Source organism: Myotis davidii, unplaced genomic scaffold, assembly GCF_000327345.1.
Source record: "Myotis davidii unplaced genomic scaffold, ASM32734v1 scaffold1960, whole genome shotgun sequence".
NCBI classification, from domain to species: Eukaryota; Metazoa; Chordata; class Mammalia; order Chiroptera; family Vespertilionidae; genus Myotis; species Myotis davidii.
In genome coordinates this window covers 354,946-379,297 of record NW_006292441.1, presented here as the reverse complement: position 1 = coordinate 379,297, position 24,352 = coordinate 354,946, and the positions used below count along the sequence as shown (strand labels likewise).

Here is a 24,352-nt window from a genome sequence, read left to right as displayed (position 1 = left end):
GGGGAGGGGGGAGCTTATGCAGTAAACAGTCTATGAGCCTCAACAGCAGGCCTGGAGCCTGGGCGTTGTCATCAGGAACCGCCTGGTCTTCATGGGCAAATGGCACTACCCTGGAGAGAGGACCGGTTGGTTGGAGGAGGTGAGAGGTGTGCTCCTGGCATTGACTTCAGAGGAGAGGTACGGGGTAATCACGGAGGGCTTCCTGGAAGCAGGATTTTCCTATGGGTAAGAGAAGGGACCATGATCACTGCATGTGGAGGACCCAGGGGGGACCAAAGGCAAACAAGCATGGAGTATGGGGGCTAACCAGAAAGTTTTTTGGCCAAATGATGCAAGGGCCAAGCACTCAGACAGAATTTGGACTTTTGCTTCAATAGGAAAAAAAAAAAAAACACCAAGAGAAAAAAAATTTTAAACTAAGCAAAGCAGGCTGGAGGAAATGTTCTTGGGCAGACTCTGTGGAAAGTATGCTGGCTGGAGGCAACAGACACACACAGAGACCCCAGTGTGTTGCTGCCAGACCAGCTCCACCCTACACCCCCACACCCCCCCTCCAGGAGACTTTGGGGCAGTGCCAGTTCGACCCACCCCCACACTAGCCCAACCACTAGTCTGTTTCAGCTGCCTAGAAACACTTCCCGCCTGAGTGGTCTCTTCTGCAGTCTGCATATCCTCCTCAAGTGTTCCCAGAAGCTGCTGCTTTGGTCATATAACTTTATCCCCCACACCACCACCCCAATACCTGTGCCTCAGTTTCTCCAATTATAAAATAGAGACTGCTGCTCCTGCCTCTTACAGCGTCGCAGTAGTGTTCTCTAGGACACTGAGCTACCTAGCACTCCTCAAAGGCCACCTCTGACCCAACCCTTCACTTTTCAAGATTTATCCATGACTCTCATTCTCCATAGCAAAAGTTTTCACTGCCATATGAGTTTATTGAGTTTGGTGTTCAAAGCCCTTTTTTCTCTAGGCCCACCCAACCACTCCAAACTTCTCTCCACACCTCCTTTCCTTGCCCCTCTGCTCCAGCCAGATCTGACTAACAGCTTGCTGTTCCCTGAAACACCCTGTGTTTTCGTGCTGTTTGTCTGGAATGCCCATTCCACAAATAATTGTTGAGTACCTACTGTGTGCCAAGCCATATTCTAGGTACTGGGATACAGCAGCAAATAAGACAGATGAAAGCCCTGCCCTCAAGAAGCCCATAGTCCAGTGGAGAAGAGAGAGAAGAAAAATATAAACAAGGGAGTACAGGTCACTTTGTGGATGAGAAGTGCTACAAAGAAATAGAAAGTAGATCAAGGGAAATAGAATGTGAGAGGGAAGGTGTTGCTTTAGAGTGGCCAAAGATGTCTCTCTGAGGAAATGACATTTGAGCAAAGACCTGAAAGAAATGAGGGTATAAGACTTGCAAAGATCTGGAGGAAGGGTGTTGTAGACAAAGGGAATAGTATTTGCAAAGGCTCTGAGACACGAGTGTGCTGAACAAATTCAAGAAACAGCAAAGTGGCCAGTGTGGCTGGTGTACAATGAATGGGGGAAGTGTAGGAGGAGATGGGGTTAAAGAAGTGACAGTAAGCCAGACTGTATAGGGCACTGGGAGCCCTGTTGAGGACTTTGGTTTTTACTCTCAGTTGAGTTGGGAGCCATAGAGAGTTCTGAGCAAAAAAAGGGGGCACTGACTTGGGATTTAACAAGCTATTTCTTACTGGTGTGAAAAGAATAGATAATAAGGAGGCAATGCTTTAAAGAGGGGGGCCAGTTAGGAAGCTATCGCGTTTATCTGAGCAAAGATGTTGGTAGTTTGGACGAGGGTAGCAATTGTAGGAGTGGTGGGAAGTGGATTGTGAATGTATCTAAAGATAGAGCCCAAATTCCCTGATGGATTATATGTGGAGTGTGAGAGGAAGAAGGGAGGCAAGCATGACTCTAAGATTTTCAGCTCAACAACTACTTCCTGAGATAAGGAAAACCAGGGCAGGAGCAGAATGGGGAGGTGGAGGAGATACCAGCAACTCAGTTTTGAATATGTGAAGCTTTAGGTGCCTATTGGACATTCTAGTGGAGATACCAAGTAAGCAATTAGATACAGAGGTCTGAAGTTCAAGGGACAGGTACACACTTGAGAAACATAGATTTAGGAGTAATCTCTCTATAAATGATAATTAAAGCCACAGGGCTAGAGTATCTCACCTAGAGAGTGACTGTAGAAAGTAAAGGAGGGAAGGAGAGAAGAAGGAAAAGGGGAGGGGAGGGGAGGGGAGGGGAAGGAGAAGAAGGGAAAAGAGGAAGAGAAGGAGCCAGCAATGGAGACTCAGAAGGCAATGCCAATGAGGATTATTTATCCAAATCTTCCCTGTCTTTCAGGCCCAACACCAAGGCCACATCCTCAGGACCCTTTCTTGAAGACTTGAGCAAAAGTGCTCTCTCCCTTCTTTGAAGTCCTTTACACTTTATTACCTTCTTAGAGCGAGGGGAAAAACAGGGGTGAACAATTCCATTAGTATCCGATCAGTCTCTGAGCCAGATGCCTTTGCAGCAATTTGCATTCTGCTTTCACAATTTTTACCACCTGTACCACCTACCATATTATTTACTTACTATATTTTCTTTAAATAGATATGCTTTTTATTCTAAGCAACGATATCTATGAGCTCATGGGTTCAACATGCTATTTATATGTTCAATACACATTACAGTAAAAACATATCAACTATAATAAAAATGTTCAGTTCTGTCCCACCTACAATTATTTTACATGCCAAAACATGGAATTCATTCAACACTTTGGGAAACATAAAGTCCTAACATTAGGTCCATCATATGCCAACTGTTTCTATTTCCCCATATGACAAGTAGAGATAATGATAACTGCTTCACCTGTTTTTATCTCCCTCACTTCTCTTTTCTCTTGTTCTTGCTCTCACTCTGGCTTTATGGTACTCTTCTGCCCTTTTTCTCTCTCCCCATCCTCCATTCTTCTCCTTCCTCTTCTTTATGTGTCCCTTTCTCTCTCTGTCTCTGACCATCTATTTTTATTTCTCTGTCACTTTCTGGCCTTCCTCTTTCCTGTTCCTTCAGGACCATCAACAATAAAGTCTACATTGCAGAAATCAAAGAAAAGCATCAGGCAAAGAAAATCTATGAGGAAGCCCATCAGCAGGGAAAGACAGCTGCTCATGTAGGCATCAGGTAAGGCTCCATCCGATCTGAAGCATGGCAAGTATATCTTAGCTGTATGACCCGGGGCTTACATGTGTTCTCTCTGGGTATCAGTCTCTACTTTGGTAAAGTGGGGCCAATGATCTCTACTTCATGGGATTACATGAAGATAGCGTGAGTTCATTTGGCCTGTAAAAGAGTAGGTGCTCAATAAATGGGAGTTTACTTCTCCATTTCCACTTTCCTCCTGCCAGCAGGATGTAGCTTGTTTAAGAATTGGCACCTTCCGGTAGGGTTGTGTTCAAGTGAGATTTTTCTAAAGCAAATCCTGTTTCCTAACTGAGTTCCATTCTGCTGGCAGAAATGTATTGTGTTCCTTCAATGTTTCCTCCCAGCTTCCAAAAGAATTTCATCAAGCACGTAAATATTACGTTTGACCACTGCAAATTGACACAAGCTGAGCCTAAAGCATGGGAGAGGGGTGGTTGTGAGGGGCTGTGGGAAGGGGAAGAGGCATCCTGTGTTAATTGAAAACGCTTTTTGTAAAACAAATCATTAGTCCCTATTGTTCTATCCTAGATTCAGATTTTCACTTGCAGAGTTTCCTTATGATAGAATTCCTCTGATAGAATTTCTCAGGAAGAATATTGAGTAGGGTGAATGAAGGAAAGAGACAGATTAATGAGTGGATGACTAACTGTGGGCAAGAGACTTAGTAAAACTAGAAGCCTTGTCAGGTCTGCTGGGGCCGGGCGGGGATGGGCAGAACTAGGTCATCTAATAGCTCCCCTCCCCCTCGTGACATCCCATCCCCTTCCCACCCTCCTCCCTTTCATGCCCAGGGACCGGGAATCAGAAAAGTTCCGCATCTCCACCAGTCTGGCAGCAGGCACAGAGGTGACTTTTTCCCTGGCCTATGAGGAACTGCTGCAGCGGCACCAGGGCCAGTACCAGCTGGTGGTGAGCCTGAGGCCTGGCCAATTGGTGACAAGGCTAAGTATAGAGGTCACAGTGTCAGAAAGAACGGGCATTGGCTATGTTCACGTACCACCTCTGAGGACCAGCCGCCTGCGCACCAAAGCCCACACAAGTATGTGGGCAGAACTACGGGTCAGCAATGAGACTGGCCTTCCCTGAATGGGAACCTTCCCCTTCTCCCTGGGCTTCCTTCTAGTACCTCTTCTGCTCTGCGCTCACATTGAAAAAATGAGAAGAAAACATGTCAGGAGTTAAAGATTTGGGGGTTAAAAACTTGGCCTGATCCTTGCAAGCTATGTGAAACAGCAAGTCCAACCACTTCCCAGGGTTGTGATTTTCCTCATGAAACAAATAAAGATTAGGGGAGGGGTTGCTGGGTGGGCTCAATGAAATCATGTGTTAACAATGCTGAGGGTTGTGGAAGCCAAATCTTGCTTTGCTGTGGAATCACGGCTGGGAATGGAAGGGCAGTGGGCGGAGAGCATACACTGCAGGCTGCCCTTGAGGATGTGGTCTCAGGCGCCATGGGCCAGAGATGTCCTGGCTGCCAGCCTTGCTGTAAGTTCATCTAGAGGTGTGTGAAGGCCAGACTGGCGACATCAGAACCCCCATGTTAGGGGTACAGATTCCCGGACCCCACCCTCTGGAGTCCGATTCAGTAGGTTGGGGAGGGGCCCAAGAACCTGTTTCTGACCAGGTGGCAGGTGAACTTGGAGTCTGGCCAGGTCAGAGAACCACTGACCTGGCCCACCCACCTCCTCTGAGAGATGAGTGGACAGGCACAGAGGAATCACCATGGCCTGTGGCCACCCTCACCAAGCTCTTTAGCTTGGAGCTCCTGCCTGGTCTGACCCTGATAACCCAGAGTGACAGTGTGGTACACGGAAGGAGAGACGGACACACAGACATGGGCTCCAATCCCAGCTTTGACCTTCCCCTAGGGTGGGGGCGCAGGCAAATCCCTCACATGCTCTGCTTCCCTTCTCCATCTGCACAATCAGGAGATGCCACCTGGGGCCCAGGAGAGTGTGATAAGACTCCTCCCTGCAAATCCCTGCTGCAGAGGAAGGTTTGAGGAAAACTGCAATCCTTAGAATTATTGAGCAATTACTGAGATGCAAGCATGGCTTCACATGCTTTACATAAAGTCTCTTTTAATCGCCACAAACAATGCCTGTGAAATAGGAGCTCTAATCCTGGGGAGACTGAGGCTGAGAGAGCGGGAAGGAGTTTCCAAGGCCCCACAGGCAGCCTCTGAGCCCTTGGAGCCTGCCCTCTTACACCCTAGGCTAAAAATGGCAGCTCCCTCCCCCTGCTCCTTAAAGGTTAAAACAGAGGGTAGAGCCAGTCCTGTGGGGATAAAAACAGAACAAACCTCTGAAAGGAAGGAAGCCAGGGGAATGTATGTAAGCGGGGGGCCTCAGAGAGTATAGGGCCTCAGTTTGCCCCTAAACTTCCTGACAGCTGTAGCAGAAAGGGGGAGCGGGTGGCAGAATTCCCAACTTGTCATTTTCTGGAAAAAAGAGGCACAGAGACATGTCTAAAAGGACATTTGTCTTGGACTGAAATTCCAGAGGAGTTGATCTTATGGCCAGCTCAGCAAACATCCGGGACCAGAAAGTCCTCTGTGTTTCCATGAGGCGCGAACGGCCTATTCACACACGTGATTCTGAGAGGCAGAAGGCAGAGGGGGAGAAAACACATGAAATTCTATCCCAGAGGAGAACCCTGATGGACTGCAGTTTCCCACAGCAGCAAGGGGCACAGGAGGAAACCCCGGCCCTGTCTGTGCGTCTGTCTCTGTCCACGACACACAACACACGGCCTCTGGCAGGAGAGCCAGGCTGCTGGTCTACCTGGGGACATGCCACTAGGCCTCAGGATGGAGGGCCAAGGTGTGCATGAGGGTCAGCCTCCCAGAGCCTGGGAGCTGAGGGGAGGGCTGGGTCTGCCAGGCTGGGTAGGCTTGCTGGCAGAGGCAGTGCAGGCAGAGCTGGTGCTAGGATTTGCAGAGGAAGGAGTGTGGCATTTGGGCAGGTGGAATGGCATTGCAGGCAGGGGGAGCAGTAGGTGGCGCAGGCTTACTCTTCACCCTCCCCAGGTATTGTTCCTTTTGCTGTCCCCTTGCTTGGCTTCCTGCTAGGCAGCCCTCCATGCCATCCCACCCACCCCTCCCCACCCCTACAGGTGAGGCTGGCCCGCCCCCATCCACAAGAATTGAGAAGGGAGAGACCTGTGTGCGAGTCACCTTCTGCCCAACACTGAAGGACCAGGCTGCCTTCTCCAGCTCAGGCATCATGGCCGACTTTGTGGTCCAGTATGATGTTGTCATGGAGGACATCATTGGCGACGTGCAGGTGAGGGGCCAGGGGGGTAGAGCGAGCATGAGCTCTGGAGTCACACAGGTCGGGGCAACAGCCTGGCTCATTTCCTTTTCCCCAGGGATCAGTGCGGACTAGCGAAACAGGGCGAGAAGATGTGTGGGGACACGAGATTGCGCAACTGGGGAGGCACATGTGCTCCCCGAGAGCACGGGGACATGGAACTGTGCAAATTGAATCCAGCTCCAAATGCATCCCTTTCTGAAAGGATCCAGCCATAGCCCAGTCTTCACCCGTTTTTTGGAGAGTGAGCTATTGGCCAGGCATAGGTCTCTCACACTCAAGGGCTCTCACACGCTCTGCAGCTCTGATGCTCCCATGTTCTCTTGGACTTCTTGCCATCTCCAAGTTTTAAGAATTCCTTTTGCTTCATCAGAGCCATCTTCCTAAGCAGGGCTCTCTTCAATCCTGAGCTCCCACAATCCTAAGAATAAGCAGAGGTCCCCTGCACTACTGGACGGGTAGAGCCCTGACCCAAGACCCTGGCTTTGTGAGAATGATGGCACAGCAGCCTCAGATGTCTGGTCCCCCCTGCCTATCCTACCACACTGCTCACTGCCTCCAGTGCACACTGACCCTCCAGTGGCCTCCCCACCACACCACACACCTCTCTCCCCAAAGCACCTGGACCTGCCTTTCATCTGTGTGTGAGCATTTGCTCCTACTCTCTGCTGCCCTGGGCATATCTCCTCCCGCCTCTCCCTACTGGCCAGTGTCCTCCTTGTCCTTAAAGGCCTTGCTGAAACACCACCTCCCTGATGAACACACCCACTCACACTTCCTCTCTCTTCCTCAGACTAATATAATCCGTTGGTTACACCTCTCCTCATGCACTCAGTTATTCATTAATTCATAGCTGGGCACAACTCCACCAAGCAGAGCTACTCTAGCCCAGTGCTGTCCCCACTGACTCTGAGAACTCAGAGACGCCTTGGACACAGAACCTACTCTCCCTCCAGAATGTCCTGGTCTGGAAGGGGACACATACATGGAGCCTTAACATTCATCACACGTCCTAGTGTGTATAAAGCTGGAATGGGTGATGTGCAGATGCCTTTGAGGAGGGTTTTAAGAAAGCCTTCCTAAAGGGGTTGTCCTTAAATTAGCATGGCAAAAACGAATAGAGTCCGCCTCCACCTGGGCAGGTAGGGTGATGGCAATTCCATGCAGAGACAGGAGAGACAGTGTGTGCAGGGGCACAGGGGTGTGGCACAGCCAGCCTGCTGTGTAGGGGGAATAACAGTCATTTGCCCTCTCAGAATGGGAGCTGAGGGTATCCTGCCAGTAGGTGGCAGCAGGGGCCTTGACCTGCTGTTCCATGGTGTGTGGGGAAAGGTATGTATCTGCTTCTTCATTCTATACCTTTCTCACCATTGTCTGGAGTAGAAATGCAGGTAGAATAGGTGGGACTGGCCATTCGATAAGATGGCCCACACTCCCACCCACTGTGTATCCTGACTCCTGCATCCCCTCACCAAGAACACTCAATTCACCTCCCTTTCCCACTCAAGTATGCCCAATTTCAAAGGCCACTCCCCTTTTAGTCATTCAGTCAGGACACCCTGGGAAGGTAATATGTGTCATGCCCACTGCTGGCTGATGTTGGAAACCTGAGGTGAATCACATACAGATCCTATTCACTGTCTCTGGGTGAAACACGGAGAGCCAATACTGATAAAAGATTAGAAGTGCTCTCTCAATGACAAGTTATGATGGAAGCCATCGAGATAAGAGAAGGTGGCTCTCTGGAGGAAGTACAGACTAACGTGGGACTTTTTTTTAACTTTGGTCTTTAAGAATTTAAAGAAGTGCACCAAGTTGGGAGGCAGACTTTGCATGATACAAACAAGGAAGACTAAAACTATCCATGGGTGCATAGGGAACTTCAGGTGGGTTGGGGTTCCCGGAGCATAGATTTCAGGCACAAGAAATGGCAAAAGGTGAGACGGAAGGTTCAAAGGCCGCAGGGGCAGGAAAGGAGCATGCCCTTTGTCTTGAGGTGATGAGGGAGCCAAGAGGGAATGACATTAGGACGTTTTGGTTAGAAAGGCCAGATCAAGCAGGAGCTGCAAAGATATATGGTTGCAAGGGGCCACAGTAGAAGCAGGGAAACATGACAGAAACTCCTGAGCTTGGGCCGTGTGAGTTTGGGATGGAGAGGAGGGCTGGACCTGAGATATCCAGCAGAGGAAACCAGGAGGAGCTTGTGGCTGGTTGAGTGCAGGAAGGAGGGGCACACAGGATTGAGGAGCGACCCTTGGGTCTGTGTCTGGAGTGGCCATGTGGATGACGAGGCCTTCAATGACAAAGGTGCTCAGGGGTAGGATGGAGGCAGAAAATGAATTTACTGTTTGTGCAGAATCCAGTGGAGGCATCTTCAGACATCGAAGGGACCAGGTCCAATAGTGAGTGGGTGTGCAGCTGTGGAGGGGGAAGAGTGGGAAACATTGGACTGGAGCAAGACACGTGAAGTCATCAGTGGAGCCTGGGCAGCTGAAACCGAGAGGGTAGCCAGATGACCCAGGAGAACGTGCAGAGCCCCAAGGCAGATCCGGGATGGCTGTTGCTAAGGCTGAGATTCCCATGCAAGGGGCTATTGATCTCAACCCTCCCGGTGTCCGGCCCCACCAGCTGCCAACAGTCTGCTCAGAGCTGTAAATTCCCACCACTTCCCTCCATTGTGCTGCACAAACATAATCATTTTCTGGCATGCCATGGTTCAGAAATATTGGGAAGCGCTGCTTAAGAGACAGGAGAGACAAGGCCGCCCAGGAAAGGGACTGAAGCACACATACCAGAGATGGTGGGAGATAAGGCGAGGTCACCATCTCAGGTCCCAGGGTGAAAGGTTTTGAAGAAATCAGAGTGAATAATCCATTGTGAAACTCATCAGGGAGGTGCAGTTGGATGGAAACTGAAATATACTCCCCGAGCTTAGAAACCAGCTGGTCATTGTTGCCTTTAGTGAGGAAACGTCATTGCGTGGTGGAGGTGAGACCCAGTCTGTGGTCGGTGGAGGAGTGGGATGGAGATGAGAAGACCCTTATGAGTGTCCATATCATTTCCATGGCATGCTACAGGGTGGGGAGAAGCTGGCTGGCAGTTGGGTGGGGATTGGGATCAATGGGGTTTGTCTTAGTGGACGGAAACACATAAAAATTTTTATTCTAAAGAAGACCTTGTAGGGTAGGTGGGTTGGGTTGGAGTGCAGGGGCCTGACCGGTGGAGCAGGTGCTAGAGGCTGGGAGTCCATGGGTCCAGGGTGGGACTCTTTTGACTTTCAGTAGAGGGAAGGGGTATACGGGGATGTGGACCCTAAGCAAGGGTAGGATGGGCAGTCCAAGGGACATGGCCTGGTGTCCTGAACTTCCTTCATGAGGAAGGGAGGGAGACATGTCCAGAGAGTGGATGGCATGCCAGCTGAGGTGAGTGAGAGGTTGGTGACCTGCGTTGTGCCTCTGGCTTATAGGATGTGAGGTGTGGGGCCAGTTGTGAGCTGGGACCATGGAGGGATGGGTGTGTGATTTCTCCAGAAGCCCTCGCTTAGCCAGGTAGGGGAGGAACAGAGGAGGGCTGCTGGCCTCTGCTCTTGGCTTGGGCAGTTGCGGGGGGTGGACCCAGGCCTCTGGGGCCTGCTGTATGGTGCCGGGAAAAGTGGACACAGAGCCTGCATGTGTACTTGGGAGTTAACTCCAAGGCTGGGGTGGCGGGCAGGCCAAGATGTCCTCCCATGTCTTCTGAGATCCCCTGAGAGAGGAGGACGTCGTGTCCCCAGCCTTGTGATCAGAGGGCGCCTGCATGGCAGCGAGGAGAAGTAGCTGTACATCCCAGGGCACAGCCAGCTTCAGGCTGCTGGGCAGCTCAGACCCTCAGCAAGCCCATACTTCTCTAAGCTGAGCTGACACTGGTCAGGGGCCCTCCCAGCTCCCCCCTCTCCTTCCCTCAGCTGTCCCAGCCCCCAGGCTCTGCACAGGGAGATTTGGAGTAGGGGGAGGGGGCGGCAGCCAATCACAGCCCCCACAGCCTCAGGCCTCTGCACCTGGTCTAACCAATCCCCTCTGAACAAACAGCTCACTCAGCCTCTGCTCCCTCCTCCCCTCCCTGCTCTGCCCAGCAACAGCAGAAAGGAGGTGGAAGGAGGAGAGGGAGGCCCTGCACACTCCCAGCCCCTGGCAGCCATGGAGCTGGGCCCCAGGCTCGCTCTATAGAGGGAGGTTAAAACAATAGTTACAGTTCCTGGAGCCCAGGCAAAAGGTCCCCAGGGGCCCTCAAGACTGTGCAAGCCCAGCTCTCATGGACAGGAACTCACATTTTACAGAGATCCTGCTCCTTGGAGCCCTGGGCCCCAAGCCAGTCTCCACGGCTCTGGGGCAGGTCCTAGGCTGACAGTCTGAACAGAAGAGGCACGGTTCTGGTGGAGGAGAGGGACGTGGAAGAAACAGTCACACGTGCCTCTTTAACTGGAAACAGCGATAAGGCCTAGGCCGGGAAGGGGCTGGTGTGTAGGAGACTAAGGGGGGACCTGATTTACACCAGCTTTCACTGTTCTTGTGCTTTCATTCCTCTGTCCAGATTTACGATGGCTATTTTGTTCACTACTTTGCCCCCAGAGGCCTTCCACCCGTTGAGAAAAATGTGGTGTTCGTTATTGATGTGAGCGGCTCCATGTTTGGTACCAAGATGAAGCAGGTAATGAGCAGCCTGGTGACCTCTCAGACCTCTTCTTGTTAATTCTCCGCAAGCAGGCAGAGCTGCAGCACTGGGTCGCTGGGGCCAGAGACTCTCATCCCATCAGCCTTGATCTTACAGGCCTGGCCCCACTTTAGGGTCCTGGTACCTTACATACCAGGAGCCCGGTAGACCTGCAGCCACAGAATATGAGGAACACTGAAACATTGGACTATGGGGCCTGAACCCATGAGACCCTGCACCACAAAACTCCTGGGCTCAGAAGGTCCCAGAATTGCAGAGTCTCTGAGCTCGAGTGCTCTGGTATCAAACACGTGAGTCAAAACATAAATAAAACCTTAGACATTTTAGACTCTGAACATTTCCAAGGCCACAGGCTTTTAAATTGCTATTTTTTACCTCAAAGCCAGGAAAATGCAGTGTGCTAGCATTGTAGTGCATAGAAACCATGGAGCCCTGTTCCATCTAGACTTAAATCTTGTATCCCTTCTCTCAAACACCCTTGAAACAGAGCCGTCAGCCAAAAAGATTTTGACTTTAGAGCTGAATCCTTAATGTTCTGGAAGCAGTATTTGTAGCTATGGTACTCTGGGTGTCTAGAGTTATAAGGTTCAAGTGTTCTGGGACAGTATAGCCTTTATACCTTGAAGTACTGAACCACAGAGTCCATGGGACCTATGGCTTTTGTTTTACCAAAGTGTAGCCAAACTTGGGGTAGATAGATATTGAAAATTGTCTCCCTTTAGCCTTCTTTATAGAGGAAAGGATGTAGCTAACTCCAAACCTTTCTAGCCTTCCTATTTCTCCTAAGCTGAGGAGAACTTGTGACGGTCATATACCAGGGGCACAGTTGCCCTAGAAGAGTGAGTCATAATGATAGAACTATGAAATGCTTCCCCTCTCCCAACACATTGCCACTATATCAACATCTCTTTTGTAGAGCAATTGGAGGTGTCAGCTGAAAGAACTGGAAGCCTACACACAATTTATGAAAGGATCTCTAGGGATACACAAGACAAACAGAGGAGATAAAAACAAGGACCCTAAAAGAAATATTAGCCTCTGACACCTGCAATTGCAGCAAGTGGCAAACACAATTTCACCTCTAGCCAGGTAAACAGAAAACCTGATATTAAAGTCCTATTTACCTCAGCACCTTTTACCTGATACATCATCTCTGGCTTTCAGCAAAAATTTAGAAGACATGATAAAAGAAAATACACAGTCTGAAGAGATAAATCAACATCAGAACCAGACTGGTGTGTTGGAATGATCAGAGTGAGAATTTTAAATAACTAACCAATATGCTAAGGGCTCTAATGGAGAAAGTGGACAACATGCAAGAACAAATGGGTAATGTAAACAAATATAGATACACTGAGAAAATTAAAAAGAAATGCTAGATATATAAAATATAGTAACAGGAATGAAGAATATCTTTGATGGGCTCATTAGGAGCCTGAACATGGAATCGATGAGCTTGAAGCTATGTTACTAGAAACTTCTCAACCTGAAAAGCAAAGAATAAAATGAAAAAAATCCTACAGAATATCCAGTAACTGCATCCAATTACAAAAGTGTAACATATGTTGTAATGAGAATAACAGAAGGAGAAGAAAGAGAGACAGTAACAGAAGAAATAGTTGAAGGCATGAATAGATATAAATTTTCCAAAATAAATGCCAACCATCAAATCATAGGTCCAGGAAGGTCAAAGAACTCTAAACAGGAAATACCAAATAATCCACAGATAGGCACATCCTATTCAAACTTCAGAAAATCAAAGACAAAAAGAAAATCCTTTAAAAAGCTCATAGGAAATAACACTTTACTTATGGAGGAACAAGGATAAGAATTACATCAGATTTCTCTTGAGAAACCACGCAAGCAAAAAAAAAAAAAAAGTGGAGTAAAAGGTTTAAAGTGTTAAGGGGTGGGGGGGCAGGGAACAACCCTAGCCTACAATTCTGTGTATAGCATCATTGTCCATCCAAAGTGAAAGAAATACTTTATCAACCAGGCAAAAGTTGAGGGAACTATTGCTAGTAGACCTGCCTCAAACAGGTAAATTTTAAAGAAATTCTTCAGAGAGAAGGAAAATATTATATCTCAGACACTTGGATCTATATTAAAAAAGGAAGAGTGTTAGAGAAGGAATAAATAAAGGTAACATAAAATATTTTGCTTTTTAATTAATTTATCTAACAGAAAACAGGTTGTTCAAAATAATAATAGCAATAATGTATTCAGTGAATATAGCCTACTGATAAGTGAAATTAATGACAGCAATGTTATAAGAGACAGGAGGGAATAACTGGGACTACTCTGTTACAAGGTACAGATGCTCCCTGACCCATGATGGGGTTATGTACCCAATAAACACATCATAAGTTGAAAATATCATGTCAAAATGCATTTAATACAACTAACCTACCAAAAATCATAGCCTGCCTTAAATGTGTACAAAGGGATTACATGAGCCTACAACTGGGCAATTATCTTGAGTTTCATCTCAAGAGTAATTGCCTTCCTCATCTTCTTCTCACCAGAAACAGATGACATAGACTGACCTTTTGTGACACGATGGGATGTGAAAGCACAACCCACAATATCCAAAAAAAATACTGTAGAGTATCTGTTGCTTACCCTCATGATTGTGTTGCTGACTGGGAACTGTGGCTCACTGCCACTGTCCAGCATCATAAGAACCCACATACCCTATTTACTGAACTTCCTATAGACTTGAACTTATTTGCCCTGTTTACTGAGCCTCAGTGTCATCACCTGTAAAATGAGGATAATATTAGTATCTTCTTCATTGTGTTGCTGTGAGGATTAAATGAGCTGATGCACCTAAAGCATTTTTCACAGTTCCTTGAACATAGAAGTATCCTATAAATGGTACCTAATACTAGAATCCACATGCCCTATTTACTGAAGCCCCTATAGACTTCAGAGCCAGTTAGAAACACAGTTCCCAATTCCTATGGGCCTACCCCTGTGCTAAGTAGTGTCATGAGAAGGGAGCCAAGAGGAAGAAGTATTCTAAGCCTTGTTCTCAGAGGGCTCAATATCTGGATGGAGAATGAAAATATTCCACGTAAAACAGTCAGTAAACAGCCTGGGAAAAGAATGTCTGGGTGTGAATGGCATGGGTCAGAATAAGCATTCAAAGAAGGGCTGACCAGAGAAGGAGCAACTGAAGGAACAGTGAAAATATGAATAAGTAAAGGGGAAGTGGGAAGGTCTGTTGTCTAAAGGACACAACAAGAGCAACAGTTGTGGAGACAAAATAGAATTTGGGTTATCTGGGGGCTGGTGAAAAGACCAGACTGGAAGAAACAGAGGGTGAGGTAGAAGAACAGATTAGATGAAACAGAACCAAGCATGCAAGGTCATTGAAAGACAGCTATAAAGACCTGGAATCACAAAGCTCTTAAACTTTAGGGCCCCAGAATCATTGAATTCTGGGTCATGGGGTCCATAGAACACATGAATTCTAAGTCTCTGGAAGCATAGAGCTTGAACCTTCCAGACCACCACTGTCCAATAGAACCTTCTTGATGATGGAATTATTTTAAAATTCTGAAGTTTCCAGTACAGTAACCACTGGCCACTTGAAATATGGCTATGCAAGTGAAAAAAAAAACTAACAGAATTATGAAATTTTTCTTTGGTTTTAACTAACTTACATTTACATTTTTAAAGACTCCACATGGCTAGAAGTTGCCATTGGATAGTGTCGTTCTGGGCTTTGGGCCATAGAGCCTATAGAGCATTTTGACCTGAGAATCCTATACCCACAGGATATTGGAATCAGAGAGTCCTAGATCTTAGTACCCTATACACAAAGAGCCTTTCAAACTTGAACAAGACCTCAAGTCTTGGTCCATCTCCTTCACTTTGTCCATATCCCACAGACTAAAAAGGCCATGAATGTGATTCTTGGTGACCTGCGGGCCAATGACTACTTCAACATCATCTCCTTTTCTGACACGGTTAGTGTCTGGAAAGCTGGAGGCTCCATCCAGGCCACCATCCAGAATGTACACAGTGCCAAGGACTACCTGGGCCACATGGAAGCTGATGGTTGTAAGTATTAGACCTACCCACCCAAATGGACAGGCTGTGGTGATGTGGGAAATTCTTAAAATGCTCCCTTCATTCCCCCATCCACCTCACCTCTCACAGTGCCCGGAATATCATGATTACATTTTACACAAATAAGTGCCTCTGGGTTTCTTTTCCTAGTGGAAATAGCACAGCTGATTTTGCCATTTGTTTTAAGGCATAGTCCCCCTTTGGATCTAAGTTTCCTGTTCTTTAAAGCACATAGAAGAACTTGCTAAGAGGTTTTTTTTTTTTAATCAATAATCTAGATATTTATTTCCAAGCCTTGAGTAAGTTGCTGCCCTGATTCTGGCTTTTGATCAATTGTTTCTCAAACAATTACTGAAGTCTCCCACCCACCATCGCTTCCGGTCAATTCGGCCCTTTCTTGCCCTGGAAGTGTGGGGTACTGTCCTTGAGGAGCTGCCAATCTGACTAGAGAATGAAACGTTCCCTCCTAGAAACAGGCAAAGCACAGTCTGAGATAGGGAGTGAGAAAAGCCAAGGACAAGCGGGCCCCACTGTCCGCTCTCAGGAAGCCTGTGCGGAGGTGGGAACTTGGGAAGGATAAACAGTAGAAAGAGTTTGAGCAAAGATCAGGTGATATGACTAGGAAATTGGTGCGGTGTCTAGTGTGTCTGCAATAGGGGTAGAAGTAACTAGAAAAGATGGTCTCACAGTCTGCTCCCCAATTAGGGACCGACATCAACACAGCTCTGCTGGCAGCTGCTTCAGTGCTGAACCATAGCAACCAGGAGCCTGGGAGGGGCTCCAGTGTGGGGAGGATCCCTCTCATCATCTTCCTGACAGACGGGGAGCCCACCGCTGGTGTGACAACTCCCAGTGTGATCCTCTCCAATGTCCGTCAGGCACTGGACAACAGAGTGGCCCTTTTCAGCTTGGCCTTTGGGGATGATGCTGACTTCCCACTGCTACGTCGCCTGTCCCTGGAGAATCGAGGGGCAGCCCGGCGCATATACGAAGACACCGATGCAGCCCTACAGCTGCAGGGCCTCTATGAGGAGATCTCCATGCCTCTGCTGGCAGATGTGCGTCTGGACTACCTGGGCGGCTTGGTTGGGGCCTCCCCTTGGGCTCTTTTCCCCAACTACTTTGGTGGCTCAGAGCTGGTGGTGGCAGGCCTGGTGCAGCCAGGTGAGCAGGAACTGGGCATCCACCTGGCAGCCCGTGGCCCCAAAGGTCAGCTTCTCGTGGCCCGCCACAGTGAGGTGGCCACCAACAGCAGCCAGAAGGCCTTTGGTTGCCCAGGTGAACCAGCCCCCAATGTAGCCCACTTCATCCGCCGCCTCTGGGCCTATGTCACCATTGGAGAACTGCTGGAGGCACGCTTCCGAGCCCGTGACACCACCACTCGCCACTTGTTGGCTGCCAAAGTCCTCAACCTGTCCCTTGAATACAACTTTGTCACACCTCTGACTTCATTGGTCATGGTGCAGCCCAAGGAGGCCAGTGAGAAGGCCAGAAGACAGACTTCCACCACAACTGGGCCAGGAACCATCATGTCCTCTTCCACCAGCAGGCATGGCCTAGGGGCAGGCACAGCCCGGCCAACCTTGGTGCCCAAGATCTCTCCCAAATCAAGGCTCGTGAACTCAAAGTTTTACTTATCCTCAACTACTGCCTCTACAAAGAAGATGGGCAGTTCCAGGGATTTGGAGCCCCTGGGTCAAAGCCTTAGTTCCGTATCCACCCCAGCACACCCAAGGCCCAAAATTCCAGCACAACACAATTCTGGCACCTTGGCTCAGCCAACTCTCAGGACAAAACCTGCTGCCCTTGTGCCCTCAAATTCTGGTGCGTTTGTGCTTATGAAGCCCAGCATTCCACCTCACCAGAACCCTGGGACCCTATTACCCATAATTTCTGAGACACAAGTTTCACCTATGAATCCTGCAACCCCATTCCAGTCCAAAGTTGGCACTATGAAACATGTCACTTCATTGCATTCCAAACCTGGTGCTCCATCACAACCTAAACTGGATGCCACCTCACACCCCCAGCCTAAGGTACTCACATCACAGTCACCCAAAAATCTGCCACGGCCCAGGCCTGGTGTCTCCACACTTCAGATCCCCAAATACCCACCACACACCAGACCAAAGGTTCCTGTTCCCAAGACCCTAAGCAACCTGTCATACCCTAGACCTGGGATCCTCTTACCCAAGACACCTAAAGTCCCATCACCTCTTAAACCTAGTGTCCCACCGCATCAAACTTCCCCAAGCTTATTGCTTTCTAAACCTAGGACACCAATCCCCAATAAACCCAAAACCCCATTACCCTCCAGACCTGTCAGACCCAGGCCCCCACCTCCTCAGAGCCTAAGCACAGTCCCAAGTACAATCTCAAATCCCACAAGCCCCAGCAGTAACACAACAACCCCTGTCCTTGGAGAACCCATCCCTACTCCCTTTCACCCCACACTGCCCTCTCTGCTGCCCCCTGGAAGGCTCTTGCGTCAGCATGGCCTGCTGTCAGGGCCCCAAAGCACAGGGGAAATTCTGGGACCATCTGTGTCAGGAGTACCAACAATGGGTCTACCCAACAGCTCCAAGCCTATGCCAGAAGGCAGCCCCCCAAACCTGCCAGTCTTGCTGCCTTCTAGCACCCTCCCTGAGGCAGTCAGCCTGCTCATTCTCCCTGAGGAACTGGAGCTACTGTCTGAGTCAATGGTGGAGTCCAAGTTTGTGGAGTCCTTGAACCCACCAGCTTTCTATACCTTCCTCACTCCTGACGAAAATGGTGAGTGTCATGGGCAAGAGGGAAAGTCATGAGAGGGAGGTCTGAATGGAGAGCACCAGGAATTAGGAGTGTGCAAGACTTGTGCAGATTCCAGTGATAGTACAGCTGCTTGCTTATTTTGAAACTTTGAACCAGCTACTTAGCTTCTCTGGGCCTCAGCACATAAGCACAGAATGAGGCCTTAGGAGAGAAGGGATGTTAAAACTGAGGAGGCTAAACAGAAACAAGCTGGGGCTTTGACATTTGCTTTGTTGGAGAAAACAACTGCTCATGCTTTCCAAGTAGGGGAGGGTGTGGGGTTATAAATGGGAGCATCACTGGGCAAGGGAGGTCTGATTAGTTCTTTTGTGTTGTGTGAACAGCACTGTTTAATGAAAGGGGTATAAAAATTAGGGAAGATGATGACAATTATCTTTAAATTTCCCCAAAACTGTGAAATAATAACACTTAAGATTTTGAGCTCTTTCTAGGTGCAGCTACTGTCTAGTTTAGTCCCTCATTTAGTCCTCACAATAAATTCTTAGTACAGAGAGGTGAAGTAACTTGCTCCATGTCACACTGAGAGTAAGAGATTTGAATTTACATAATCTGGTCCCAGACTGAACGTGCTTCACCACTCCACTATTCTGCTTTCTTGAGAGGAGTGACATTTCCTGGGTGACCTTATAGGGCAGGATTAGAATCACTTGGGGGTGCAGTAATTCACAGGGACACAAATTTGGGCATGACATCTTTGACATGCTCCTCTCCCTCACCACCACCCCCTCCCAACATCTCATCCATGTTCAGTTACTGATAATGTTACTTCTAATATATTTGCCAATGCACCCACTTTTCACTACCCCGACTATCACTACTGTAGGACAGAATACCATTGTGTCTCACCTAGGCAACTGTTCTAGCCTCCTTACTGGCCTCCCTGCTCTCTTTAGAGAAACTCTTAGCCATTCTCCCACAGCAGCCAAACAGATCTTTTAACACATAGATTACTTCATTTCCCTTCCCTAGTTAACCCCCTAAGATTTTCCCTTCACACCTAGAATGAAGCCCAAAGTCCTATTTATGGCCTTCATGACCTTCTCTCTACCCCATACCTCTCTGACCTCACTTTATCCCACTCACTCTCTGAACTCTAGCCCCACTGGTCTCCTCTCTGGCCCTCCAATGGCCCCTGCTCCCACTTGCACCTCCGCTCAGGGACCTCTTTCAAGCTGTTCCCTCTGCTTGATAATCTCTCTGACCTGTCTTGCCCTGTCCCCTTCCTACCACCCTCATCTTTTCTGTTGCTACTCACACTCCAGCTCATGACTTTGATCTCAACTCAGATGTCCTTTCCACCCATCCCACCACCCCACACTATGGCAAGTATCTGTTAACTCCCCCAATCACTCTATTATTTGTTATAGTATAGTAGAGGCCCAATGCACAGAACTCATGCAAGGGGCTGGGCCCTCACAGCCCCTTACAGCCTTGGCCGGCCCTTGCAGCCTCGCAGCCCTGGTGGGCTCTCACAGCCCCAGCTTCATCTGGGACCTTCCGGATGGTCGTTCGGCTGTTTGGTCTAATTAGCATATTAGCTCTTTATTATATATAGGATATCACCATTGATAATTATTATTTCACTTATGTCTGTCTCCCTGATTAAAATATGAACTTTATCATGTCAAAAATCATGACTACCTCATTCACCACTATATCCCTGATGCCTAAACAGTGGCTGAATGAATGAATGAGTGCTATGAGGAAGAATTTTGAGCATAAATGAGCTTGAAAGACTACGATGCTGTGGAGAGCATAAGGTCCTAGTCTTGGCAATATGCCAGTCAAATTGGAAAGCCAATGATGACACTCCTAATCAGAATGCAAGTATGCCTTTGGTAGGTCCAGAGCATCTTTGCCTTAAGAGTGTGAAAGATTTATTCCATTTCTTTTGCACTTGGCAGGAAATCCACATTGGGAAGACAATTCTGAAGAGATCCTGGGAGGACCTGGAGGCAGCATGGAATCTCAGGGGAGCTCTGCAGGGCTAGCCAAAGGTGAACAAGGAACTCCATTTGACCAAGATCCCTAAGCTTTCATTTCCATTCAGTTAGCATTCTCATAGGCATTGTGCGAGTCCAGAGGAGAGGCAATGCATTAGTTTTCCATTGCTGCTTAACAGATTACCACAAACTTAGTAACTTCAAGCAACACCCTTTAATTATCTCACAGTTTTCTATGTTAGAAGTCTGGGCACAGGTTAGTTGGATTCTCTGCTTAGGGCAGTGATGGCGAACCTTTTGAGCTCGGCGTGTCAGCATTTTGAAAAACCCTAACTTAACTCTGGTGCCGTGTCACATATAGAAATTTTTTGATATTTGCAACCATAGTAAAACAAAGATTTATATTTTTGATATTTATTTTATATATTTAAATGCCATTTAACAAAGAAAAATCAACCAAAAAATGAGTTCACGTGTCACCTCTGACACGCATGTCATAGGTTCACCATCACTGGATTAGGGTCTCAAAAATGGAAATAAAGGTGTCTATCAGATTAAGTTCTCATCTACCAAGTGCATTCAGGTTGTTGGCAAAATTCAATTCCTTGTGTTTGTAGGACTGAGATCCCTGTCTGCTTGCTGGCTGTTGATTGGAAGTCACTCAGCTTCTAGAGGCCACCTGGACCACTTTTGTGTCCTAGAGCTCTTCTGTATTCCTAGCTACATGGGCCCCTCCATCTTTAAATACAGCCATGGAGAATCTCATGTCAAATCTTTCTCATACCTCAAATCTCTCTGACTTCTCTGACCCATATTTAAAGGGCTCATGTGATTAGGTTAGGCCCATCTGGATAATCTTCCTATTTTAAGGTCACTGAACCACATAACATAACCTTTTTATGGGAGTGATATATCATCATATCACAGTCCTGGAGATTTCACAGGGTGTGTCAACTGGGGAATCTTGGGTGCCATCTTAGGATTCTACCTACCAGGCAGAGAGTAAGAGAAAATAGCATTTGAGTTGGCCTGGAAAGATAACTAGAAATGGATCCTTGGTAGCTAAGGAAAAGAAAACATTCCAGGCAGAGGAAAACAAAAGCAATGGGTCACTAGCAAGAGCAGACAGGACACGCATAAGAATAGTTCAGTTGGGCTGGAGCATAAAGAGAAGAGCGAAGAGCTAGACAGGGGCTAGATTCCAGAAAAGACTTAAATGTAAGCTCAGGAATTTGACCCGTATCTGGGAGGAGATGACTGAGAGGCCAGAGTGTTCCAGAGTTCCTAGAAATTTGATAGATCAGTCTCTTACCAACACAGTCCTCCTTTCGTTTGCAGGCATGTTACCAAGCATCTTCACCTTCTCATCCTCAGGTAAGCCAGCCACTGTCACTGTACTGTGTGAGTATAGGACAGCTTGTGCACCAAAAATGGGGCTGGGCTTTCTCTTGGGATATAGGCATGGCCCCCTACATTCCCCTCCTCTCCCTTGTCCTCTCCTCCCACCCATTACTTCTAAGGCCATAATCTCAGAATTTTGTCTCCTGCCTTGCAGTGGATGGGGACCCCCACTTTGTGGTCCACATCCCACGCTCAGAAGAGAGAATATGCTTCACACTGGATGGGCGCCCAGGGGACCTGCTACAGCTCATAGATGACCCAAAGGCAGGTGAGAGCCCCAAGGACTCCACTCCATATAACACCATAGACAGATATACTCATGTCAACACCCCCAGACATCTTTGGACTAATCCTCACAAACACACAGCACAAGTAAAACCCAGACACATGAAAACACACATAAACGTACTCTAACGTCAACACACTCACACATATGTATATACATACATTAGGGCACACAGTAAACTCACACAAATATAAACCCAGACACATATTTTGACATCCTCCATACCCACACACAGTAACATACAACTATGTACCCAGATCCACATTGACATACAATACATGCTCAGATATACACAATGACACAAACATCAGCACACTCAGACATACATGCACTGATACCCCAGATTCATCCCAATACTCAGGAATTCAACACTCACAGACACACATACTCTGCTACTCTAGACATACAAAACACACCAATGCACACAAATACTCACCATGACACACCCAGATACACATCAGTATCTACCAACACACAACCAGACACACACAACAAACTATTCACCAAGACATATAGCACTAACATATCCAGAGACACACATAAACACACAACCAAAAAAAAAAAATAGCCGGACCGGTTTAGCTCAGTGGATAGAGTGCTAGCCTGAGGACCGAAAGGTCCCAGGTTCGATTCCGGTCAAGGGCATGTACCTGGGTTGCAGGCACATCCCCAGTAGGAGATGTGCAGGAGGCAGCTGATCGATGTTTCTCTCTCATCGATGTTTCTAACTCTCTATCTCTCTCCCTTCCTCTCTGTAAAAAATCAATAAAATATATTTAAAAAATAGACAATCTAACATAACACCTTCCGCAAATATGTACAGATGTACTGGTAGGTCCAGAGATACCCATGTAAACATAATCAGACATAAATTTACACACTCAGAAGCAAACACATGCGCGCAAACAGCCCCACTGGGGTGAACATGTACAAGCTACAATTATGCCCATGCATTGTACAGGAAGGAGCAGCTGGAAGGGCTGTGGTAGAAGCACTTTCCCCAGGAGCTAGCTCTCTAACCACAAATCAGGGCCCTGGGCCCTGTCTGAGCTGTGGGTGACCAAATAAATGACTATGTGAAAGACCACGCTCCAGGCACGGACTCTTCTCTCTCCAGGGCTGCATGTGCATGGACAGCTGCTTGGGGCACCACCAAGGCCAGGCCACAGGGACCAGATCCGTACCTACTTTCAGATCATCACAGTCACCACAGACAAACCCCGGGCCTACACTATCAACATCACTCGCAATTCCATATCTGTGCAAGGCGAGGGTACCTTGCTTCTGTCCTGGGACCAGCCTGCCCTGCTGAGGAGGTCCCAGCTGGAGCTCCACGTGGCTGCTGCAGCCCGCCTCACCCTCCGCCTTGGGCGCCACCTCGAGTTCCTAATCCTCCGGCACCGCTACAGGCACCCCAGCAGCCTGCAACTACCCCATCTGGGGTTCTATGTGGTCAATGGCTCAGGCCTTAGCACCTTGGCCCGTGGCCTACTGGGTAAGTGTATGCTGAGGCTGAGAAGGGCCAGGGAGCACCAGTCCCAAGAGAGACTCTGCCAAGGTGAAAGGCCAGTGAGCACCCAGGACCCTGCCCTACCCGCCCCTCAACTACAAAGAAAAACAGAGCCAAGGTCTACCCTTGGGGAGCTCCTGGCCTGGGGAGAATACAGACCCAGACCTGGATAGTGATCTCAGGACCTATTAGTACTGATATAAAGCAGACCAAGGCAATGGAGGAACCCAGAGTGGAGCACCTTGCCCAGCCTTAGAGCCAAAGAAAAATCCCCTGGAGGAGAGAGACCCATAGTCCAAAAGGCTGACCAAAAGTGGTAGAGGAAAAGAATGGAGGTTAGAAGAAATGGAGCCTGAGTGGTCAGAGCAGAATGCCCGGATGAGGAGTTTGGATTTATCCTGAAGACAGTGGGGAACTATAAAAAGTTATAAGCAGGAGAAAGATACAGTCAGATATGAGTGTAACAAAGATCCTTCTGGGATTTCTGTGAAGGGGGACTGCAGGAAGTCAGACTGTAGGTCAGAAGACATTGGCAGAACCTGAGCAGAGGCCCACACCAAAGAGTTTGGGCAGTGATGCTGGGTTGGACATATATTCTTACTTCTTCTGGGCCTCCCCACTCCTCTCCTATCCTTCCCTCCAATCTGCCTTCTCTGCCTCCACACCTGACTATTCCTCTTCTGCTGCCTTGATACACTCCTTCCATAATACACTCCTGTCCCATTTGGCTGCTCATTTCCCACAACGTCCAGCCTCTTCCCTCCTCCAGGCCTTTGCTTCCTCTCATCCCTCCCTCTTTTCCTTTAGATTTCCTGCATTAGGATCTTTTCAGAGTTCTCAGTGGGGACTCAGGCCAGTGTCCTGACTGGTTCTGCACCTTCCTCCCTCAGGGCAGTTCCAGCACGCAGACATCCAACTGGTGGCAGGGTCTACGGGGCCATTCCTGCGGAGGCACCAAGGCCCAGATGTGCCTGTGGTTCTAGGCAAGAAGCTGCTAAAGGACTCACCAAGGCTGCTGTCAGCTGCTGGGCCGCCCCTACCTTGCCTATGTCCTGTGATGGCCCCTGAACCCCAGCACCAGGAGACCTGA

General features: G+C 48.3%; 1 protein-coding gene across 1 annotated transcript in view; it reads left to right on the top strand.

The window, feature by feature from the left end:
• Window positions 1-24,352, top strand: part of ITIH6 (inter-alpha-trypsin inhibitor heavy chain family member 6) — a 27,285-nt gene extending 2,933 nt beyond the window's left edge. The window contains exons 3-13 of the mRNA XM_006765917.1: window positions 3,082-3,192; window positions 4,005-4,252; window positions 6,328-6,497; window positions 11,094-11,210; window positions 15,131-15,302; window positions 16,017-18,083; window positions 20,027-20,119; window positions 21,404-21,439; window positions 21,621-21,734; window positions 22,870-23,247; window positions 24,153-24,352. Of these exons, the coding sequence (XP_006765980.1) occupies window positions 3,082-3,192; window positions 4,005-4,252; window positions 6,328-6,497; window positions 11,094-11,210; window positions 15,131-15,302; window positions 16,017-18,083; window positions 20,027-20,119; window positions 21,404-21,439; window positions 21,621-21,734; window positions 22,870-23,247; window positions 24,153-24,352 (3,706 nt within the window). The remainder of the gene's footprint in view (window positions 1-3,081; window positions 3,193-4,004; window positions 4,253-6,327; window positions 6,498-11,093; window positions 11,211-15,130; window positions 15,303-16,016; window positions 18,084-20,026; window positions 20,120-21,403; window positions 21,440-21,620; window positions 21,735-22,869; window positions 23,248-24,152) is intronic.